Raw genomic sequence first — 22850 nt, forward strand, 5'->3', positions numbered from 1 at the left:
ATTTACAGTTCGTTAATACTTGTAGATGTTAAGGAAAACGTAGACATAATACCCATTAAGACAGACATCCAGAAATGCTAAACTATTAGTTTTACCTTCAGACAGACTAAACGAAACAAAACAGCTATTTTTTTGTGAAATTTAAGATGTTCAATAAATTGTTATGAAATTGTATCAGTCATTTTATGTACTACTGTAAATTTGCACTTATAATATGATTAAACAATTTGCAAAATATGAAGGAAGTTATTAAAAATAACAGCAATAAAATAACCTAATAAGTCAATGTTATCTACTTAAATATATATGTTGATGTGTCTGTGAAAATTATGTTATTGTAAATGGTATTTCAAATAAAACAAAAGAGGTTTATTCTTACATGAATCATATTTTGGTACATAAATAACACAGTAACAAATAATAATGACAACCAATTAATAATAATAAATAAATGGTATATTAGTTTATCTAAACTTTGGCATGCTGTAAGTTACTTGTTTATAATCATCAATAACCATTACGTAGTAACCACATCATGATATCATGGGAATTTCCATGAATTATGTGGGATTTATTCCAACATTTTGTTACTGTTCAGATTGTTACCATATTATTTGGTATTTAAATAGTTGGTATTATATATGAACATAAGGATATTAACTTATCAAAATAAAATATCTTCATTTGAAACTCTTTTAAATACTTAAAAACTAACAATCTAGTGTATGTATTATACATTGTACCTGATGACAATAAAGGTCTAATTAATTTAAAAAATTCAGGTGTACCAATATCTTAGTAAAGATTCTTGAAAATAGTTTTTAACTCATAAAGTTTAAGAAATCTCCTGTAACTTTATAGATAACAGATTTGTACTGATTGAGTATATAAATTTTAATTATTCAAAATAAAGATGTACAACAGTGATAGGATTAATTGTCTCATTAAAAAAAATTAAATCCTAATAAACATAAAATTTTAGGCCTTGTGGGATGTTTAGACTAATGGTGATCTGCCGGTTTTTGTGAATGTCACACAGAAGTTTTTAAACGGTTCTTACTATAAAATCAGTAAAAATAGTATGATAGTTTTCATGTTGAGTTGGGTTTTAATAAGACAAATAATGTGCAAAATCATAGTGCTGTATATTTAACCATCCATTAGTTATGAGCTTTTAGATAAAAAACACACACAACAAATGGAAATAGAAGCAAAATATTTATGATAAAATTGTGTTCTAATTATGACCTAGAGAGTAATTATACGAGTCTCTATAAAGAGGTTATAATTATCATTATAATAATGTTTGCTCTTGTACAGTGCTTTTTAAATAAACTCATTACACTCTAAAACCGACATTTTCCCCCCAGACCGATTGCTATGTTCTACATTTTCCAGACAGTTTAGCAAATGAAGTCTCCATTATTATGCAAAAGATCATGTGTTTTCATGTAAATCACCTTGAATCATAAATATTTTTATTTACTGACTTAAAATGATGGTTATAATATTTGATTTGTCCAATTTATTTTAACACTTGGACTGACATGATATGTGCATGAACCCAGTCAATGAGGAACTAGACCGGGCTTATTCCAATGTGGGTTTGCTAGCGAGTGATGTTTGGAATTTCCAGGAAGTAGATGATGGCTATAAAAAGGCAAATTTAAATTTATGGATAAGATTCAATGAAACAGAAAAACGTCTGGTAGAAGATGATTGTGATGATGTTCTGTCCTCGGTTACAGACGAAGTCCGTACGGTAAGAGATATCTTGCCATACTCTCGCCTTGCATCTTACAATGATTATCCTTACTCTGAGGAGAGGGAGAGGATGTACAATGAGAATTATGAACCTGCTGAATACTTGGAGTGTTCCTTTAATCCAGAACAAGAGTATTTGGAAGCTTGGATGCTCCCCGAGGTCGAGGAAAAGTTCAAATGGCTCACAAAAGTTTCCACTTCCAGGTAGCTCTTTAAGGAGTTTTCTTTAATGATTTTCTCAAAATCTCAATAAGTTCACAATTAGATATAATGAATGAGTTAAAATTTGATCTTTTTAAAATTATAAACCAGTGTTTGGAATTATCAAAATATAAAATTATAAATTTCAGAATTACAGGTACTATATGTTCCTTAAAAGATCCAACAAATGTTGAGAGTTAGAGTAAATTATAATTTACTGATACATTTCTGCTGATTTACTTGTTCATAAGCATTTAACAAGTCCTTAAAAACAGAAATCTGCCTACAGGCTTGTAAAAGAACTATAAATATTGTAATGATTTAAAGTATTGATAAAAAGTGATTTTTTTTATTTTAGCTCAGTATAATAAAAAACATATAGTTTTCAAAACTAGACTCAACTTTCAAGGGAAATACTGTAGTTTAAAAACTGTATAATTAACAATTCATACTTAGGGACAAGATAAACAAATTTTGGTTTAAAATCATTGAAAATTTAACCCAAAAAAGGTACATACAAAAATTCAAGTTTTATCTGGATGCGAATTAATAGGGAATGAAAATATTAAATGCTTCTTCAACACTTTAATCTCAAGGGCTGTACCTTTGAGAAATGCTAAAGTGAGTTCAGCCAATGTTGCAGTCTTTTGTTTATAGAATCACTATACATTGGTTTATGAGATTAATAAATCACTTCTGATTTTCTTTGTCATATATTAAATTAAAATTATATTGAATCAAAACATATAATCAATCATTTATAACATTCAAACTGAAAAACATGAATAGTTTTGGTTTCTTATTAAGTATGTATCTATTGTTAGATTGTATAAAGATTTTAACAATTTTATTTTATGAAAATATTATTTATTCTACTTTATTATAAGACTAAAGAATCAAAATAGAAAGATAAATTTTAAATAATACATTTATAAAAAATAGTTAAAAAAGTGCACTTTAATATTTTTAGCACTGCAAACAACACGTTATATATTATTGCTTAAATATGTATAAACTAAATACAAATAATTAAATTTAAAAAAGTACCTGAGATATGTTTATAAATTATGAAATTGAATATTTACTGATGAAATATAATGAATTAAAGTGTGAAAAAGATGCTAATACAAAAGGAGATATTAAACCGTTTAAGTGACCAAGGATGATAAATTGAGGAATTGAAATTTAAAATTTGTAGTAAAGAAGATTTCAGAGATAGTTGGTAGTGCTGCCTGTTGATAAGTAGTCTATTAAGTAAACAGCATGAACATCAAATAAAAATCCAAGTGTTTTAAATGAGTTCAAAAAATAGTTAATAAGGAATAATAAAACTGAGTTCAAGTTTTTTAAGTCATGTTATCAAATATAAAGGAGTATATATGTTCATAAAATTTAATAATAGGACATCTCAAGTTCAATAAAGTTGTTGGTAGCAGTTTATAACAGTTAATAAATTTAAATGTTCACAGTTAAAGAAGTTCTATTTTTAATTTAGAAAATGTTTTTTATAGTTCAGGTACTTTTAGGTACCTATATAAATTTGTACTAATCTTCAAATTAAATAAGTTCTGTTATCCAAGATAGTGGTAACTAGGGAGGCAGTGGCGTAGCCAGAAATTTCGTTCGGGGGGGGGGGTCCGAAACCGGGGGATCCGGGGGACGTTTTGTGTGTTATTTGCCAGTGAATTCACTGGTAAAAGGTAAATACCAAAAATATGGAGCTTTAGTAACTACAGTACGCCGTATAGAAAGTGGAAAGATGTAATAAGCAAATTCAACTATCACAGTAACTCTAGTACTACAAATTTTCTTGTATACCTACAGAATCTTTACGAAGTTCGATTCTGGCCGAGTAGAAGGCACCAAAATGGTGTTGGATTCACTGGATATGAAAGAAAAAGAATAAAACAGAGCTTTCACTCAAGCATATAATTGACCCAACTATATTCTGTGGAGAAAATGAAATACCCCTTCGGGGACATTGGGCCACTGACGGCCGAAAACCCTTTAGAAAAGGAGGGCAATTTTCGAGCGTTGCTCGGGTACAGATCAAACTAACGGTCGGAAAATGCACCGGAAAAACTCTACTGATTAGAAGTTCGGCTACTTTGGATTTCATTGATTGAGGTATTTATGAATGAGTTATAATGGCGATTTTTTGTATCATTACACTATAGACGAGTATATAATTATCGGGAAAAATATCAAAAAATCACTTTCGGTCGGAAATAAAATGCACCTGAAAAACTCTAATGATTAGAACTTCAACTACTTCGGACTTCAGTTATTGAGGTAAACGAGGTATTTTTGATTGAGTTAGGACGACGTTTTTTATTATCATTAAAGTGTACTCGACTACCTATATAATTTTCGAGAAAAAAATCACTTCCGGTCGGTAAATACCGATAAAACGCTCTCTACAGATTCAAGTTTTGACGATTTGGATTTCACTGGTTGAGTGGTTGAGGTAAAAGTGGTACTTATAATTATGTTAGGACATTGATTTTAGGTAAATTCAACGCCGAATAATAGATATAGAATTATCGAGAAAAAAATAAAAATAATTACTTCCGATTGGAATATACTAAGGAAAATGAAATAATACCTCAGTCAGTGAAATCCAAAGTAGTCGGAACGTCTTATCAGTACAGTTTTTCCGGTGTATTATCCGACCGGAAGTGATTTTTTTCAATTTTTCTTCGATAATTTTATAGGTATCAGTCAGCGTTCAATTAATACCTAAAATCAATGTTCTAACATAATTATAAGTACCACTTTTATCTCAACGACTGAACCACTGAAATCCAAAATCGTCAAAATCTGAATCTGTACAGCTTTTCCTCGGTATTTTCCAAACGGAAGTGATTTTATTGTTTTTTCTCAATAATTATATATGTATTAGTCGGTGTTGAATTAATACCTAAAATCAACGTCCTAACATAATTCTAAGTACCACTTTTACCTCTAATACTCAACCAGTTAAATCTAAAATCGTCAAATCTGTACAGAGCTTTTCTTCGGTATTTACCGACCGAAAGTGATTTTTTTCTTGATAATTATATAAGTACAGTGTACAGTTTAATAATAACAAAAATCGTCGTCCTAACTCAATCGAAAACACCACGTCTACCTCAATCACTGAAGTCCAAATTAGTTGAAGTTCTAATCAGTAGAGTTTTTCAACCGAAAGTGATTTTCTATATTTTTTCGATAATTATATACACATCTACAGTTTAGTGACACCTAAAATCAACGTCGTAACTTAATTCTAAGCAGTCATTTTACGTCCCCAAGACGAATTTGAACGAAGTGGTCGGTAATTTAAACTGTTCACCATGTTACGGTTCAGGTTACTTTGCGACATCACGTGACCGCGCATATACAAATACCGTGATTACACTACACTTTCCGAAAGGCAGAGCCCAAAAGTATCGTTTGATACTTTATGATTTCAACGAAAGGACAATTATAGTTTTAACAATGGTCACTTTAATCAATTAAATCAATCAACTGAATGTTTGTAGACAAGATTAATGATAACTCTCCTTTTTTCTCCTGCTCTATACTTTATTTTTTAATATATATTAACATTTCGGGGGGGGGTCCGGACCCCCTGGACCCCCCCCTTCGCTACGCCACTGTAGGGAGGATACCAAAATGAAGTTCTCTTTGATAACAGTTGATGTCTCGAAGATTCAAAGTCATTTAAAGTCTTTGTTCACACTTATTTAGCTATGAAAATCAAGGACGTGATGCTCAAAATATACCTTTACCAGGAATGTAATTTGGAAAAGTACCCAATAAAAGACTGTCTTTCTTAAGACTGAGTTGAGAGTGTTTTCTTTACAATTCAACAGGAAACCAATTCTAATTAGTTAGCTTCAACTTTGAGACAGGAAGTTGGCACTTGCTAGACAAAATAATCACTGATTTATAAGGCTTTATCTCGCATTGCAATATATTTTATGAAGGGAAGGGAATTAATTTAGATTTTGTGTTTAAATAGTTTGCAAATATGATGAAATTAATAAGCTAGTGATAACTCTGAATAACAACAATTTAAAATTTGGATCATCAATTGATTTTAATAAAATGGTGACAGTTGAAGAATAGATCTGCACACAACTATCGGCACAAGCAATCAAATGCTCATTTGAAATGTTTTTAATTATGTCATTGACATAAATGAGGAATAACAGAGAATCCATCAGCAAGACCATTAGCCAACACTGGTGTAGTATAGTTTCATTTAACTCTAAAAGCAATTGATCTGTGTAAATATTAAAAAACAACAATAATCATATTCATTTTTATTCATTCAATTTTAATTTTTGTTTAACTAGTTACACCATTTTTTACCAAATATAAATCTGGCATAAAATTTATAGTGTCCCTGCAATATCCAAAACAGCACTTAAGGCACTCATTGCGCTCTGTGTCCAATATGAGAATAAGTGTTGTTCTGAGACTTTTAACCTACAACATCCTACAAGTCAGTATTGCAGTAAATACAGATTACATTTGGTGCACTTTCTAGATTGATTGAAGAAAAATAATAGTTATTATTTTGTACCATTTTGTTCAGAATAAACTGCTCTCTCATGTGGTATATTTTGTTTTGTGCTCATGGTAACAAGATGTGCTCTCTTGTGCTACGTAGATAAAATACAGCAATCATTTATGAAACCTGCCAACTGTTGCACAATTGTGTTTAATTATCGTTGTTCGTAATAATAATGGTTGGGTGTTTATACTTTCTTACAGATTGAAAAGGCTTTCTTAGGTTCAAGTGCTGATTTTAGAAAATTGGTTTTAGCGTCATTAACAGCTGTTTTGAATTAAAATAGAACATTAAACATACTTTTTGCTTTTTATTGTGACTGCCAACCTTTTGTGAAACACACTGTATTACATAAAAATAACAAAAAACACATGCATGTACATGAAAATATAAAAAAGTATATGGTAACAAAAAATCTAATAAAACTGTATCAGAGTTGAGTTTAAAATCTAATACAAAATAAGGAGCTACATAAAGTGATTTGTAAAAAATACTTGGGATGAGAGGACATATTGGACTTGGAAAAGTTGGGGTTCAAGAGGTTTGTTAACGTCTTTAAAATACAAGTTGAGTAAAAATTAATAATTACATCCATATCATGTCCAGGCATTATTAAAAAATCTGATTATCACTACTGTTTGTGATGATATTGTCTCGAATTACCTAATAAAAATTACTACAAATATACATTGTCAGCTAAATATGCACCATAAAATTCTTGGTCTGTGATTTCTCCTGAAAAAAAACCAACATGAAGTCCTTTTTCTTCTAAGAGTGTGTTATTGCCAAGTATTCAAGCCTCAAGGGTCTTTTGCACACACAAAGAGTGAGAACTGAGACCCTAATAGCTTAAAATTTTAACAGTTCCATGAAACTCTAAAAAAAATTGTTTAGATCTTCTTGAGAAAACTCACAGTTCTTATCCAAAGTGCCACAATTTCTAGCCAACACAATACAGTTTAGTATCAAGTGTTCAGAGTTTTCCTTTACTCATTGCATAGTCCACATATTGGACTATCTCTAAAAATAGACACTATGTAAAGATGCTATCTCAGATATGACCTTATGATTAGGCTCATTATCAGAACAAATAAGTATATGCCTGTAGGTGAAGATTAGGGAATATGTAGGAAGCACTGTGCCCTTAAAGTTAGTAGCAGTTCAAAAAGCTGAAAGAGAAGAAAAATTAAATAAAAAAAACATATACAGTGAAATATGCATGTGCACTATTGAGAAATACATCTTAATACATCTAAATACATCTTAAAGATGTTTGTTGTGTTAAATATATTTCTCAATAGTGCACATGCATATTTCACTGTATATGTTTTTTTTATTTAATTTTTCTTCTCTTTCAGCTTTTTGAACTGCTACTAACTTTAAGGGCACAGTGCTTCCTACATATTCCCTAATCTTCACCTACAGGCATATACTTATTTGTTCTGATAATGAGCCTTGTCATGACAACAAGCTAATGGAGGTGTGTTTGCAGATGGAACTCTACTAGTCCTCGACACCACATGAGCTTGACTCCTGCTTGCAGTATAATGGCAACATGTCCGCTCCAGTGGCTCTCCCAAACTGCATGGCCTGCACAACTCCTCTCCCGCTACCCAGATCTTCCTCGTACCCTTCAAGACTCCCGTTCACTCTCATTCTACTGGCAAGGTAGGCAAAGCAGATCCTTACTTTGAAGTCTATTAAAAAATGTTTGTTTTGTAATTTTATTTGCATTAGTGAGTTGGTGAAAGTGGATTAAATATAATGGTTATCGAATGAAATGAGATGGGTATTAATGTATCTGTTATGTCCACTATGAATATAGAATTAATGATTAGTGTTTTCCACATCTTCTAGATTGGCTTAAATGTCCTCTTGTAAAGATTATTTTGTCTTTTACAGCTAGTCACCACATTCCATTGATAACTTATTAGTTACGTTAATGACATGAATCTTGGGACATGTGAATCAATGCACATACCTGTACCATGGCATGTCTTATAAATTGTATGTGATCTAGGTAAGATTCTATCTGTATAATTAAAATGTTCCTGACTTGTGAGCCACAACATTTTGGTTTGATGTGTATACTTAGTCATTTTTGAGGAAGAAATCCAATTGCAGGTACTTATGTCAATAAAAATGCTATTAAATTGTGTATCTTGTGGCAGACGTACTGGGGACTTGTGACATATCTGAAGTAGAGGAGAAGTTGGAGGAGTTCCCATGCCCTCGTTATCTAATTGAGACTAATGCAGATTTGGAGCTACACACACGTATAGACACAGAAGCCATCCGCAACCTCTGGACTCTCTGCTGTCAGTATCACAACTTCAATGGGTTCTATTTCAACAATGTTATTCCATGTTCATGTTTATTTCATAGAAAATAATTATTTCTAGTTTAACTGTTGTTTTATTTTGAATAGTTAATTTCAATTAGTTGTTTAAACATTCAGAAATGAAAATTTCTACACATAATGAGAATAAGAGAAATACATAAAGAAATAAAAAAATATCTAAAAGAAATTAAGAAAATGAAATACTTGTGTTTCATTTTTCATATCTAAGAATAGATTATCATAAACATGGGATAGGTGGATAAAATCATGAGTTATTGATCTAAATAAAAAAAATAAATAAATTTTGTTCTGTTCCTTTCTTGCAGTTTTTGTGTTGCAAAGAGAAGACTAGTAACGATCTTTTCATAAGATGATTGCAAACACATCAAGAAAACTTCTTCATTTCTTAAAATGTCTGCAATTTTATTCCAAATGACTGTTCAACACCGTAACAAAACTAATTCATTATTAATCACAGAATGTTCACCGTAATGTATTTTTATTGCTATGAATAACTAAATATCAAGACTTAAAATTTATGAAGGTCTAGGTTTTTAATTTCTCAATCTTAATTTGTCTTAAAATATTTGATTAAAAATTGTTTTAATTGATTCGAATTACATATTCTTTTATTCTTTTAATAAAAATATCTTTGATGGCCTTAAATTGATTTTCTACTATTAAAATCTTAATCTCTAGATGTAGCATTTAATTCATGATATATTTTTTAGATGTAGATGTCTTAAAACAGCATAGGAATTATAGTATTATCAGAGTGAAATAAAAAATAACTTAAGACAAAAAATACCAAATATGAGTATACCCTAATGTTTAAGCTATCTTTGGATGGATAACAATTTCAAGAAGATTCAAAATTTATCTTGAATTATCACTTTGATAAAGTTTATTAACTTTATCATGAATGGTTGGTTTCAGATGATGACTTTGATCTGGGGGTCGCTCTAAATGCAGAGGTTCCAGAGTTTCAACCTGTCATTGTCAGGCAAGTCGTGGTTTTTTATTTTAAAATCTATTTTCTCCTATCTCTCATTTATTCTGCATAAACTAAAACATTTAAATTTAAACATTCCTCAAATGTAAATTTATAATAAACAAAGTGTTTTTAGAGGGTATTTTAGCATATTTGCTCCTAAAGTTTACGTAAAATTCTGCCCAAGACTAGACATTGTGCTGCTTGAGAGCCAAAGTGTTAAATTTGTTTATTATCCCCACAGTAATATTTAAGCTTAAGCTATGAGAGATCATTAAAATTATATAATAATTAACCTGTGTGTTTACAATCAAGATTCCCCACCTTCTATTCGTGGAATAATCCCCTGAAGAGTTAAAGAATCCCTGGTGTTACATGTGAGGTAATACTGATAGTGCAATTGATGTACAAGCGATTTTATAAGTGATGCCACAAATTATGATAAAATTAATGGTATAAGTAAGTTATAATACAAGTATTGTTTTATTGATTTGCAAATATTGACTTCCTTAAGAAAAGAGCTGGCAGCAGTGGAACAACTTTAAGTTTTACTCTAAAACATCAATGTTATATTTCAGACACTTGAACACTTTTTTTGGCCTTAGAATTCATGAAATGTATCATTTTAAAGATATTATTATTATTAATAAACATCCAAACTTTAGTTTTCTTTCACAGTTTATACTTTTTAAATATTCAAACAAAGCACTATAAACAATTTTGGGATCTTTTTCTGAACAGCTAATAAAAATATTTAAATAAATGACACATTTCCAATAATACCACTATAAAAATACGTGTGTAAAAGTATTTGAGGTTAACATTGTCCTTATTAAAATCAAGTTGGTTGTCCGTACATCCAGCTCTTAACCTAGAACTTTTTTATACTCAGTATATATAGAAAAAAAGTGGAAAGTGCTCCTTTGTAAATTACATTTTAAATCACTTAATTGATAAAACTTAGTAATCTCTAATGTACTAGTATATAGTATTGAGAAGGTATGTCTGTAACAGCTCATGAATAGATCTTTTAAGTCACAATGCCTTTCTTCTCTCCTGACGTAAAATAGTTTGTAATGATGCTTCTATTGTGAAATCTTTGAAATCCAATAAAATTTGTATAACAAATATTATATATGTGAGGCGGAAAGGAAAAAAGGGACCTCTTGTCGGCAACGTGAGTTTTTCAGTACAAACCGAAATAAAGTGGTTTCGGTCAAAATCATCGATATTCACTTTATGTTTGATTATCGAACTTTACTTTATGCTTTTACATGCTTACAATCGATAGTTGAAACAGTTTTCAATAGATAAAAACTCTCGAAAGAATCATTAAAGCGAACAATGTCCAGCCTAGGAAAAGGGACCCTTGTCGCTAATGGAGAAATAACATGGCCGACAAGAGGTCCCTTTTCTAAAGTGCGCTAGGCTGCTACGGCGTACTTTAAAAACTAAACTCTCTTGAATTCTAGCGTCGTTTGAGAGAACTACGACGAAATTGTCCTAACAAAAGAAGATTTTCTCAATGTAATAAAGCCTTCCCCAACATCAGATTGCTTTCCTTTCGTAGTTTTATGACCAATAAACTTTGGTAATTCATATTCTGACTGTGACAATGAAAGTTTGCATATAGATAGACATTTTTATCTATTTATTAACGAACTACTGATGGTACAGAATGACAACAGAGTAGCAAGTATTTTTAGCCCGTTTGTTGGTAGCCATGCAGACAGCTGATTTACCGATTGGCACTAAACAAACAGCTGTCTTGCCGATTTGCGCCAAAACATTTTGTTGTTGTTACACTATAGTAAGCTGTTGTATTTCGTTTTGTGTTTTTAGGACGTGTTTAACTAATTAAAATGAGTGAAGAAAAAAGTTGTAAATATATTAAATTAGTATAGGTCTTAGTAATAATCGTTAGTATTAGTGATGAAGACTATAGTGTGTATGCAGATTATTTTGAAGACAGACTTTTAAGCAGTGATAGTGAAAGTGAAGTTGAGAAGACACCTGAGGAGGACAACATAGTAAATGTTTCAGACAATTCATTGTTAAAAAACATACCAAACCTGGATGAACTTTCTGAAGGTAATCTTGACCATCTTATTAACATTGACGATGTAATAATTGAAATAGAAGAATCTGGTAATAACCAAGAAGTAGTGGACGAGGATGATGGTGGGCAATACCTAGTCACAATTGATAATAGTGTTGATTTAATTGATAGTTTTGATGCTGACAATGACCGTGAAATCGTTTTGAATTTTCTACAAACTGGCTGTGGCTGTAAAAATAAATGTTCTGATTTATTTTCTTCTGATGAATTATTGCAAATGCGCTATGAATGCGCAGAGTTAGATTCATTATCATGACAATGTTAACACGTTGGACCAAATCATATTAGGCCAACTTCGCTGTTTAACATCAGATTCTGAATTAACTTCCCGCTCCAAAAAATACAGACTGAAAGAAAAAATGCACGCACCAATTATCTTCTAAAGGGTAGAGCAGTTTGTAAAAATACATACATGTTTGGTCATCAGATCAAAATTAAAAGGCTGAAACGTCTCACCAAAATGTACAATAATACTGGATTAATCTCTAAAAACCATGGAAACACAGGAAAAATAAAACACAAGGTTACATCTTTTTCTGACACAGAGTTTGTTGTCAAGTTTTTGCAGAATTATGCTGAGCAGCATGCAATCATGTTGCCAGGCAGAAGCAGCACAGTGTATAACACCACACTAAAATTACTCCCTTCTAGTGACTCGAAAAGTTAAAATCTATGAAACTTATAAAGCTTCATGTACCAATGAGATAACCCAGAAACCTATCCACTCTAGAGTTTTTAGTAATATATGGAGGGACATATGTCCTGATATTGTAGTCATGAAACCAAGGACTATGTGCCATATGCCAAAAACATTATTCTTCTGGAGCAGAAATGGCCTTGGTGCCGGAAGAAAAAAAAATAGAAACGATTGAGATGATGAGAACCCACCTGCAGACTGTTTCCAAAGAACGAAAGTTTTATAATGAAACTATCCAAGAAACAAGAATAAAGTTTAACCAAGACAAGTCTGCTGTGCACTATAGTTTTGATATGGCTCAGCAGGTTCACATTACCAAGTAACCCTCTGCAGCCTGGGCCTATTTATTTTCTAGTCCCATTTAAAGTAGGCATATTTGGCGTGATGTGCGAGACCACAAATAAGCAAACTAATTACTTTATTCCAGAAAGTGTTAGCACTACAAAAAGGATCAAACCTGATTGTAAGTCTTTTTCACCACCACCTCGAAAACAACAGTTTCGGAGAGAAGACACTATGTTCATTCACGCTGACAATTGTGTTGGCCAAAACAAGAACAACATCCTAATGGGATATTTGGCATGGAGGATATGTCACAACAACAACAAAAAAATTTGTTTATCGTTCATGCCAGTAGGCCATACCAAGTTTGCCTTGCGATTGGGCCTTTGGACTTTTTAAAAAAACATTCAGAAAACACTTATGTTTCTTCAATGTCTGATTTAGTGGATTGCGTCAAAAATCAACTCCCACAACACATGTCAATTCTGGTGTGGTGGTGGGGAATGAAAAAGGTGAAGTTGCAGTTCCAGTTCATTGATTGGCTAAGTTTCCTACAAAAGAGTGGTGCAAACAAAGTGCCCCATGTAACACAGTACAAACCATTTTTGAATTTAATTCAATATACAAGGGAAAAGTACACTGCAAGATTGACATTGATGGAAATGAATTCATCCACAAGATGTTCCCGACAGAAGATGGACCCACATGGATTTCCACAAGAAATCACACCTGAAGGGATGACTAGAGCACGGAAAGAATATCTATACAAGAATATTCGCCAGTACTGCAAAGATGAGTTCAAAGATGTTCTGTGTCCATGTCCTGAACCAAATGCAGAGGAGAGCACTGGTGCTGTCGATCCGGATGATGACGGGCCGCGAAGCAGTTCCTGGACCATCCAAAAAGCGCCGTAAGCGCTCTGTTTAACCAAAACCTTTGTATTCCATTGGAAAGACGGACAATAAAAGCAAAATATTGATAAGTGTTTCATCTCTTAAATGTTAAAAATAAAGATTTTGTATTACTTTAAACTTTTTGTTTGTGTATTCCCAAATATGCCCATTTCTAGTATACAAAGTTCAATTTTCCATAACTTTGTTTAAAAAAATCGTAGAACATGAATTTTGTATCAAATTGCTCATATTTTATAGCTCTTTTAAAAAATGTCATTAACTCAAAAATCGGAAATTGTCGACAAGAGGTCCCTTTTTCCTTTCCGCCTCATATATATATATATATATATATATATATATATATTTCTTCTCTGATTTTTTTTATCTGAATTTTTCTTCTCCATACTAATAAAACCAGTTGAAATTATATACGGTTTTTATCATCTTCTTGGAAATGATAAAAAGCCCACGATTTAGTTTCCCATGGCAGAAATCGACAGGATTCATCTTGTTTATTATGTTTCTGAACAAAACGTACACACATCATCTCAGTTTAGGACGATCAATTTGTTTTGTTATGTGTCTATTTTTTGTGTTTAATTGTGTATGAAAACAAGTTTTCAAAAATAAATAATAAAGTTAATCATACAACGGTAAAAATTCAGGATAGACAATATTTTTAAGTGCCTAAATAAAGGTGAATTGCGCAAAGCATTTGTAGAGAGTTCAATGTAGGTAAATGTTAATGACATTACAATAACACTACTGAGGACTGACTACTGAGGCTTACTGGGTGAGTGTGCTGTACTTGATTATTAAAACCGTCTTAGAGTTCATATTATTGGTTCTATGGATTATTAAAAAAATACTGCCGTTTATTGTTTGTTCTGTTTGTTTAATCCAGTTGAGGGTCCGGTCCCGAGGTGGCCGAATGAGTGGGAGTCTACTGTATTGATAAAGCCTTTCTTTTATACAGTAAAGTATTTAATAACAAGGATCTTATCAAGAATAGAAACACAATATTTAAAAAATAAGTTTAGGATGTTCACTGTTGAACTAAGACTTTCAGAAGTATATAAGACATTACATATTAATTCATATATACTACTTTGGGAAAATAAGGGTTGCTCAAATTGAGTGACAAAAAGACAAATTTGTCTCTCAATCTGTAATTTAAAATCGATTAACAAAAACAATATTCAAATAATATTCAATGAATATTTCTGGAAAAGGTAATATTCAAAGAAAAGAAATCACTAAGATAATTAGCATTAAGTCACATTAGTCTTTTTCAAGCAATCATACCAATTTAAAGATTTTATTTCAAAAGAAAAACTCACAAGTTATCAGTTTTTATTATGGACATTGATTATTCACATGATGGACACTGGTGTCATAAGACATTACAAATAACCAAGGTTGTGTGATGGCAGACAGCTGCCGCCACCATACCCACCTGTGTTCGACGAGAGCTACCAGGCGGAAGTGTTCCCCTACTCTTGCGGTTATATACAGCCAGTGCCAGAACCCTCTGTGGTAAGTCCACAATACAAAGTGTACTTCATCACTAAAAATGAAATCCATAGCAAATACAAAAATTAAAGGATAATGCTCCACTATATACAAATAGGTAACAGCAGTATCAAAATACATACACAACATTGTTTCAGTACTAAATTGAGCTGTTTTAATTAATGTACCATACAGAAATATATAAATATATAGAAATACATATATATTTGTGAAATATATGTAGCAGCATGCAAGAAATTAATGGCATATAAAGCTTTAAATTTTGGAAGCAACCCAACTATCCAGAATAGCATCTGAACACGGCGCACCCAGGAATTTATTTGTGGAGTGGTAAGAGTGTATGTATAAAATAAACTACAAAAAAATACAAGTTAAGAATATATATATACATATGTATGTTAATGTAATGTAAGTATTTTGAATTGTTTTAATAGTATTTGATTGAGATATTTGTAAAGTAAAATGGAATTTTAGGGAAGTGATCTTCTACATCCCCACTCTTGAGTTTGCTCCTAAATTTTAGAGTTACTGGATACCACCCGAAGCAGAAAGGCAGAGTATTTACTTTATTTAGTTTTTAAAACACAATTATTACATGTTTGTAATCATGTTCTGATTTAATTTGAAAAGGAGAGCCAAATTTTATAGTCTAAGTTTATACAGAAATAGAAATCAAATGAAAGGGCTGGAATATGATTGCCAGCATAATGGAGGTCAGGAATTTTGCTGAGAAAAGGACCAAAGATTAATTTATAGAACATGGTATGGTTTAAAATATTTATTTCATTTTTTCGATATATAATTAATTGTTTTAAAACTATGCTAAACTCCTTTTTACATTTGTTTGGCAGTATGAAAATCCTAAAATTTATCTTAAATAAAGGATCTGTTTGAACAACCAATCATATTAGAAAATAGTGCTTTCTAGATGTACATTTCAAAGTAGGTAATTGACATTATCAACATAATATGGTGTTTAGTGTAAAATCGTTAGCTGAAATAATATACATGTTAAATGTTCTTGTCATGCAGCTATTTATCTAATCACCTGTATTAGGTAAAATCATAGATAAAAGCATAGAGAGTACATTTTTATCTATTGTAAAATATAACATTAGTTACACATTTGATTATATTAGATAATAATAGGTTGTACTCAAAATCTGTTGTAGTAATGTAATTCTGTCATGTTATCTTTTCTCACTCAGGTGTATGTGTGATGATGGTCTTTGGTATAACATTTTTCTCTCTATGATATTTATATTCAAATCACTTATATACAACTAAAATTTTTCTTCCAAAACTTTCCATTGTTAAAAATTAAATAATTAATGGCTTTATTTGAGAGAAAAATAAAGAAGCTGGTTTATGAGGAAAGGTATAATTACTACCTAAATTTTTTTTCTGTGCACCTCTGTGAAATGTCTTTACTCATCTCAAAATCGCATTTTAATTGTTTCACTGAGCAAAACATAAGAAATATTCTAATACAAAGCCTGATATAAAGAACTTGTTATAATTTGCTTGTGAATTGTGGGACACAGTTAAAAGTTTAAATTTAAGTGACTCGTAATTTTGTACACATTTGTAAAAAGGTTTAGGGGCAGGAGCTCCAGAACCTTTTCTCTTGACTGAGGAAAATATTCAAATATTATTAAACCACTTAATTTTATTGCTTTTATATTACAGATATGCCAGGTACTTGGAAAATCATGCAACTCTTTGGACAGTGGTATCAAAATTAATACACTATAGACTCTCAGAGGTTTACATTTTATTGAGTTGTATTCAGAAAACCGCAGATAAAAGGTCTATGTAAATGATAGATGGTCAAATCAGAATGAGGTGTTCTAGAATTCTAGAATTTTTAAAACTATAAATTGTGAAGTGTACAGTTTTATTTAGTACTAAAGAAATTAATCAAAATGTTACCTTGCCAGAGGGTTTTATTATTTTTCTCAGTTAGTGTGGGAGCCCTCCCTTGTATATTACATGTGCAAACAAAAATCAATCTTTTTTTTATCTCTCTAGATAACGTTCAGTACAACACTATACATTTTATTTTAAAATGTTTATTTTACTTGACTCTGATATTTAAAAAAGAATGTGATTTTTTTTAATTGTAATTATTTCATCATACATTGTCTGGATTAATATTTATGAGATCATTTCCCTATATTTGAATTCTATCCTATACTCAAGCCTAAACAAAGAATCCTAAAACCATTAGGACATATCCTTACCATTTTATGTCTAAAAATATGCCTAAAGTACAAACACATTTTTTAAAATCTTCAGGCATATGATTTTGGAATAATTTAATAATAATTCACTTTATTATCAAATTTAGTTGTAAACAAAAACCAATCTGATTACAGTTAGTTATTGCTGAGTACATTACAATAATTGATATCAGACTAATATAACTACTTGTAAGGTGGTAATGCTACTGTCCAGGAAGAGAAATGATAAACCAAGCCAAACACATTGTAATAAAAACAAATTTCAAAACTTTTGTTTAACAACCAATAATAATTATGTGAATATGTTCTGTCCCAGGTATATCCAGATGAGCATCAGACAATACAAGACGTACCTAAACCATTACAGTCTTACTTTAATGTGGAAGCTATCACACCAGGTTGGAGAAAACCTGTTATGTCAAACCTGGTGCAGCTCAATCAACCAACAGGTTATAATTTGCAAAAATTAGCCCAAGTATTAAAATGGAACTCCTGTCATAAGTTAAGAAGTGATTTTTATAAATGGCATACTGTAAATTTGTATATAGTAATAGTCTTCTCACACAAACCTATTTTTACCAAATTCAGCATGTAATTACATTTACTCAGTTATTAATTTTAGTTTTAAAATTATTTTTCAATTTTTTAAACATGCTATAAAAAGTTTAAAAGTGTCACTATTACTTCCATGTATTTGTTATTAAATATTGTCGAAGAATGGGCTAAAAGGATTCCATAAAGATATCTTCATTACATTATGCTGAATCAGTCAAAAATTTCCCTGGATAAATTTATTGACGAAAGGTTGCACTTTAACATTGATTCTAATTCAACTTACCACAGAACAAACTGTCCCTCATGTTGCACTTTCAACACTGCATTGAGCTAGAATCAGTGCTGGATATACCACTAGGCTAACTAAGCCTTGATCTAGGACTTTGGCTAAGGGAGCGCACAAAGTATTACATGTGTTTGAAAATCAAATATCTTTGTCTACTACGCAGCAATAAAGACGCTTCTTCCACTACTCTCTACATGTCACGTTGTAATTTGGCATTAAATTCTTTAAAAAAGTATTTGACATTGAAAATTTAATGGTCTTGTAGCTCAAATGTAAGAGTATAGAACTGGGCCACCGACTACCAGATATTTTTCATCGTCAAATAAATTTGTATAGTTGATTTGTTATTCAATTCTGAAACTCGAGAATATTGAAGATGTCTTTCTGTAGGAAAGTCAATAATCGTTAAAAATTTAATGGTCAGGATACAATGGCTCTCCAACGGCTACACCGATCTGGGCAGTCTGCACATTCAAATGAACAGACCTCAGCAAATTAACAAATCCTGTTCAATTAAATCTGAGTTACAAATTAAATGTGTCTAGTGACAAAATGATATGGCCAAGGTAATGACTAAGAGCTCCATACAGTAGCATATTATATAGAAAATTACTTTGGAGGCTGACACACTGATTGGTTTATGAAGTGTAAAATACCCTCCAAATATCGGGCCTTGGGAATCTTCCGCCGGTAAATTGTTGAGTTTTAGGACCTCATAAATATGTTATAGCTTATAACAATCTATTAGGTGTAATATTCATGTTTGTCTATCAAAATTTCAGATGGGCTTTTGAGCCCCCTTGGCTCCATATCGTGACAAATTTGTTGAACCTCCCAGTCAAGAATAAAAGATTGAAATTTAATAAAAACTTTTTTCATGTAATTCCGAAATTACAAACTCAAAAAAGTATACTTGTACCTAGCTTGTATAAAAATGTGGTCTGAATTGGATCAAAAGTTTCCTAGTTATCAATTTGAAAGTTGCACTAAAAAATAGTATCCTTCTTTGTTGTTATCAACATAAAAACTGGAAGTTATTGCTTGCAAGTAATTTGCCTTATATTTATTTTTAAACAAAGAAATAAATAAGCTAAATTGTAATATGATTCCAATTATTATAGCTCTCTGGTTAGTTTGTGGTTAACTTCCAAACTCAAGTATCTCTACTTTTTGATCCAAGAGTCGTTATTGAACTACGTATAAATCAGTATACATATTAATTGCTGAGAGAAACATGGTTATGATTTTGGTGGATTGACTTTGGAGTGGTAGAAGGTAGTAAACAAATTTTAACTTGGTCATGTCAACATCTAATCAAAATTTACATACAGATTTTGTTTGTTATATGTGTCAAATTAAATTAAGTTTTCAGTTATCAGGCTTTAATTAAACACACACAAAAAAGTCATATACAACCCTATGGCTCTTATCAAATGAATTATAACGTATTGTGTTTTTTCAAAAGGTTCTATGTAGGACAGTTTATTATATTTATTCTTACATACCGGTAATGATTAATGTTACATTTATAATTATTATAGTTCCTAAAACTATAAAACAATTTCTTAAACAAAAGTAGTATATAGAACTGGAGATATAAAATTTTAAAGTTTAAAATTTGAAATTCTTTTATCATTGTCACATACAATTGTGTAACAATATCAGCTAGAGATATACTATCTATAAATATAAATACATAGAAAGTAACTATTTCTGTTTTTAGGTTAAAATTATATTTTAGATATCTTTCAAAACATTATGATTTTCATTCTATAAGTTTTAATTGGAGTTAATCTAATAGTGTGTCATTAGAAGTAAATTATATAGTTAATCATCACAATTTTAAATTCACATGTCACAAGGAGGAGAGAGGGCCACACACAAAAATTGGCATAGGGCCTAAACAATCTGTAAATTCGGCAGATCTAGAATATTGGCATGCAAGTGCATAATTAATTACTTGGTTCATATCATAGTGTACATTACACACACAGTACACCTTTCTACATTGAAAACAAAACTTGATTATATTTTCTTGTGGTTGATGTTTGGGCTTACCTAAATAGTTTATTTATCTTGAATAGTTTTTCAGCAATGCTTGTTCAAGTTATACAATTAAATTATTTATATTAAAGTTAAATAATGTTGCAGACCAATCTAATCTTGTAGATAGACCAGAGAGTTCTGACTCCTGTTCTCTTTTGGCCACAATCGGAAGCACTGACACTCGTGAGTATTACCCTGCTAATGTGCAAGGGTATCCTTCTTTCCAAATCTGCTGAAAAATCTCTGGCTGCTCTTCAAAAAGTGGCTCTTCTTTGTATTTCATGAGATAAGTAGTAGTTTGTTGATTAAATAAGTCGTCATATCCTAAAATGTTAGTCTGGTGAACATTTTCATATTACAGTAAATCTAAATTTTTGATTTGAGAGCGATTCAAGGTTTTGAGATCATTACTGGCAGATGTTTTTTTAATTTTAGAAAGATGGATGATCGATTTGATTTTGTCCTGAGCAGATATTCAATGAAATATTCATAAAAGTCTGATATTTATCTAAAAACTATTTGCTTGCATGAAAAGAGAGGTCATTGGTTCAAAATTTTCCTAGGTTTTCAGATTTGTTTAATAAACTATTTAATAACAGTATAGCGTAAGATTTATTACCATGCCTTGTTGAAAGACTCTTCAAATTGGGAGTGCCCATTAATGTCTAAATAACAATATTCATTTAAATCCTTTAGAGGTGTCTGTTCTCCACAACGTATTTATTGTTTTTAGATTGCTGATTCATTAATGTAAGATGTTCTGCTTATTCTATTTGTATGGCCTTTAGTTTTGAAATAATTATGCTACACGTTCATTTCCATTTAACTATATAATGTTACTACATATATAGGGTATAATTGTACCTATTTGCATTTAAAACCAGGCTTGTGGCAATTTTATTTTCATAAAATGATCCTCTGTTTGTTCTATCATCTGAATTAGATATTGTTCATTTTTCTCGTACGGCGACACAGTTTTGGAGAGAGTAATAAAACAAACAAAAATTTATATGTTAGATTGAAAAATTAAAGAATGTAAATATTTTGGACAGCTTAGAAAAAATGTGCAACTTGGAAAAATTATGATATAGAATATAGATTTTCAGCAGATTTTGAGGGGAGGGACTACTTTTCCTACATTGATGTTTGAGAAATACTCATAGAGATAAATATTTGTATATTCAATTTGTTAGAGGACAGGAAATCATTATTCCTCTGTAAAAGTAAATTTGAATAAAGGAACTTGTCCAATGTAAACGTTCCTGTACATGTACATGTTCACAACAACGTGTACCCCATAGCGTACACACCGAGCTTCCGTAAAGCGTGTCGTGTACCCGATGGAGTACACGTTGCTATGAATGTTATTATTGTTTGCCTGTCTTTGTGGTTTTTTAAATGTAATCCTGTGCTTAAATAAATGCCTTAGACTATCGTCTACCCCGTTGAGCGCACGATTGCTTGATTTTTAAGGTAAATTAATTTTTTGGTACCACTTGGGCTACACAAAAAAAACAGTGTAAAAACGTATTGAAATAAATCGTTTTCTGTGAAATTGCAAAGCCTACATACATATCTCATTATACTTAGACGTTTAAATGACTAATATGTTTTAGTTGGGATCCAAGAAACATGATAATGTTGTCACAGGTTATAAATTTAAAATAATTTTCACCTTAAAGTATCACTGTCAATAATCTTCTGAGAGTTTTTAAGCATACGCTCAGCATTGGTTCTTGTACCCATTAGTTAATAAAAGAATTTGTTATGCTTATGGTATAGTGTCCCTTCAATTACATGTACTTTCTAAGAATTACATCGTTGCATTGGTTTATTACTTCATGAGGTAACATTTTTTTACTCTTTTCTTTGCTAGAAGGCACAACAGCCCATGATTCAAGATTCAGATAGAAACCTTAGGGAATAATTAATTACTAGTTTTACTTCAATATCAATTCTCAGAAGTTTCGTATAAAATTGATAATAAAATTAAAACTTAAATGATGAGTCCCAAATTAGTCAATTAATTGTATGAAATTTTGTTAACAATGTGAAATTTTTCTTCTCCAATACCTTTATAGATGATTATTCAGCTCAAAAAATGCCCAACACTGAACAAATATTGGCCGCCTTGGAAAAGTGGGTCAACAAAATCTACAAGAGGAGGGCAAGTGACTTCTCAACCTTGTCGTCTACATCATGCCGCATAGACCAGATATTTCAGAATGTTCACCAACACTACACTTTAATGCAGGTATTTACTGGAAGTTGAACAAACATTAAATTAAATTCTGATAAGATTTTTTTCTGAGTATCAACAAATATTATAGGCTCTAAG

The 22850-nt window shown here is 31.0% G+C and overlaps 1 protein-coding gene across 3 annotated transcripts in view; it reads left to right on the forward strand.

The window, feature by feature from the left end:
- The first annotated feature begins 1482 nt into the window (after nt 1-1482).
- Nucleotides 1483-22850, forward strand: part of LOC124366897 — a 30490-nt gene continuing 9122 nt past the window's right edge. For 2 of the 3 annotated variants that reach the window (XM_046823498.1, XM_046823505.1), the window contains exons 1-8: nt 1483-1968; nt 8019-8194; nt 8698-8844; nt 9804-9870; nt 15283-15385; nt 17942-18074; nt 20618-20695; nt 22594-22766. In XM_046823498.1, the coding sequence (XP_046679454.1) occupies nt 1553-1968; nt 8019-8194; nt 8698-8844; nt 9804-9870; nt 15283-15385; nt 17942-18074; nt 20618-20695; nt 22594-22766 (1293 nt within the window). In that variant the 5' untranslated portion in view covers nt 1483-1552. The remainder of the gene's footprint in view (nt 1969-8018; nt 8195-8697; nt 8845-9803; nt 9871-15282; nt 15386-17941; nt 18075-20617; nt 20696-22593; nt 22767-22850) is intronic. The other variant, XM_046823513.1, reaches the window with a different exon arrangement.

The sequence above is a fragment of the Homalodisca vitripennis genome, chromosome 1, assembly GCF_021130785.1.
Source record: "Homalodisca vitripennis isolate AUS2020 chromosome 1, UT_GWSS_2.1, whole genome shotgun sequence".
Lineage (NCBI taxonomy): Eukaryota > Metazoa > Arthropoda > Insecta > Hemiptera > Cicadellidae > Homalodisca > Homalodisca vitripennis.